General features: G+C 43.7%; 1 protein-coding gene across 2 annotated transcripts in view; it reads left to right on the top strand.

Moving 5' to 3' along the window:
* The first annotated feature begins 19 nt into the window (after positions 1–19).
* The window catches only part of LOC104822306 (THO complex subunit 4D), a 2,502-nt gene continuing 520 nt past the window's right edge, over positions 20–2,001 (top strand). The window contains exons 1-5 of one of the 2 annotated variants that reach the window (XM_010553468.1): positions 20–269; positions 1,232–1,375; positions 1,468–1,536; positions 1,646–1,833; positions 1,926–1,988. In XM_010553468.1, coding sequence (XP_010551770.1) covers positions 78–269; positions 1,232–1,375; positions 1,468–1,536; positions 1,646–1,833; positions 1,926–1,988 — 656 coding nt within the window. In that variant the 5' untranslated portion in view covers positions 20–77. Of the gene's footprint in view, positions 270–1,231; positions 1,376–1,467; positions 1,537–1,645; positions 1,834–1,925; positions 1,994–2,001 lie in introns of both variants that reach the window. The other variant, XM_019202897.1, reaches the window with a different exon arrangement.

Here is a 2,001-nt window from a genome sequence, read left to right as displayed (position 1 = left end):
TCTTTCCCTTCCCGTCGTTTACGCAGGTTTTTGAGATTCGTTTTCCGTTTGATCTGAGCCAAAAGCATTACACCAAGATGTCTGGATCCTTGAATATGACTCTTGATGATATGGTCAAGAGGAGGAGGAATGAAAGGTCCGGGGGACGAGGGAGGTCCCGCCGTGGCCGTGGAGCAAATGGATTTTCCCGTGGTGGAAGGGGATTTGGGCCTGCCCGTAGAGGTCCTCTTGCTGTTAATGCTCGTCCATCATCCTTCTCGATAACCAAGGCAAGCTCACAATCTGGGATGTTGCTTATATACGGTTGGAAATCTGCATTTCTATGGCATCAAATACCGAAGCATACCGAATCATACTAATTCTAAAAGATGGAGGATCACTTAATGTTCTGTTTTTTTCCTCGGAGAAGCTGGTTTTCTCTTACATGCTTAAAGCTCCTTCTGACGACCTTTAAACATCCTTTAACGTTCAAAACTTCTGTCTAGCTGCGGTTCCAGATACGAGGATACTGAATCATCCCTGAAAACGCAGATTCCAATGATTTATAACATCTTGGTAGTTCATGGAGATATGATTTCTTTTAGAAAAGCTCCTTCATTCTGCTGTTTTGGGTAGTCGTGATTGTGTTCTGAGGACTTTGGCAGAATGCATAGATATGTATGGAAGTTCTTGGTTGCTGCATTTTGCTGCTACCCATCATACTGTTGAGTTTGAGGAACTTCAACTAAGCTAATAGTTGAAATTAGCTCATCTGAGTTGTAGATGTGTTGCTATTATCAGCAATGCAGCTTCAAAAGTCTGGAAAGATGTATGTGGCCTCTGGAGGAGTTCAGCTATTTTCGCAGTAAAACGTTCTATCTTTTACCTCTATACATGTCTACTCTACCTTACCTTGGACAAGAAGTTCAGGATGGGCCTCCTGCTACATCTGGAATTTCTTTTGTACGAGTTGGTAGTCTCGGTATTCGGAATTTTGTGTTTGGCATTGGAGCTCTGACTGATAGCACCATGCACTGGTTGATTTTCCGTTGGTCAAAAGTTCGTTGTTTCTGCATTTCATTCGGTTTCTCCTCCACTGGTTGTAGACTACATGCTGAGGCTATTTGCTTTGACTGGTTTTCGTTCTTTCAGACAAATGGGCGGTTTCTCTTCTGTTACCAAGTTCTTTTAGAATCTTGCTTTGAAGTTCTACAAGCCTATTGTGCTGACATTATCTGTTGGGTTTCAATAGCCTGTACGCAGGGTTAGGAACTTGCCATGGCAGAACGATTTGTTTGAAGAAAGCCTGAGAGCTGCAGGCGTATCAGGAGTTGAAGTCGGTATCAGGCTCTACATCACCAACTTGGATCAGGGGGTGACAAATGAAGATATAAGGGTATATATCTTGGCTTTTCATATTCTGTGTTTTGGCTTTCTGAAGAAATTCCACAGAAAATCACACTGTACTGTCTTGTGGGGCGCATTCAGGAGCTCTTTGCTGAGATGGGAGAATTGAAAAGATATGCAATTCATTATGACAAATTCGGGCAACCGAGTGTAAGTTCTCTCCTCCTGTATTCACTATACTTTCAAGCAACAGTTGATCCGTATTGTCTATAGGTGAGATGAGATGGGATGTTTGATGAGTGCAAATGGATTTTAACAGGGCTCGGCAGAAGTGGTGTATATGAGAAGGAGCGATGCTTTCCAAGCACTTAAGAAATACAACAACGTGCTATTGGATGGGAAGCCTATGAAGATCGAGATTGAGGGTTCCAACATGGAAGCCCCAGTCTCAGCACGTGTGAATGTTACCGGTCTGAATGGAAGGATGAAGAGGACTGTCATCATGGGGTATCGATCGCGCTCCTGCTTCACAATATCCGTGTATTGTATGGTCGTAATGTTCTTTTACAACATGGATTAACTCCCACTGATGCTTGCAGGCAAGGAACAGTAGGGAGAGGTAGAGGAGGAAGGGGGAGAGGGAGAATGACATTACCGGGAAAGCGCCCTCTTCCG

This window comes from Tarenaya hassleriana, unplaced genomic scaffold (genome assembly GCF_000463585.1).
Source record: "Tarenaya hassleriana unplaced genomic scaffold, ASM46358v1 Cleome1, whole genome shotgun sequence".
Taxonomy (NCBI): domain Eukaryota; kingdom Viridiplantae; phylum Streptophyta; class Magnoliopsida; order Brassicales; family Cleomaceae; genus Tarenaya; species Tarenaya hassleriana.
Note: the sequence above shows the minus strand (reverse complement) of the source record. Positions and strands in the feature narration are given on the sequence as shown.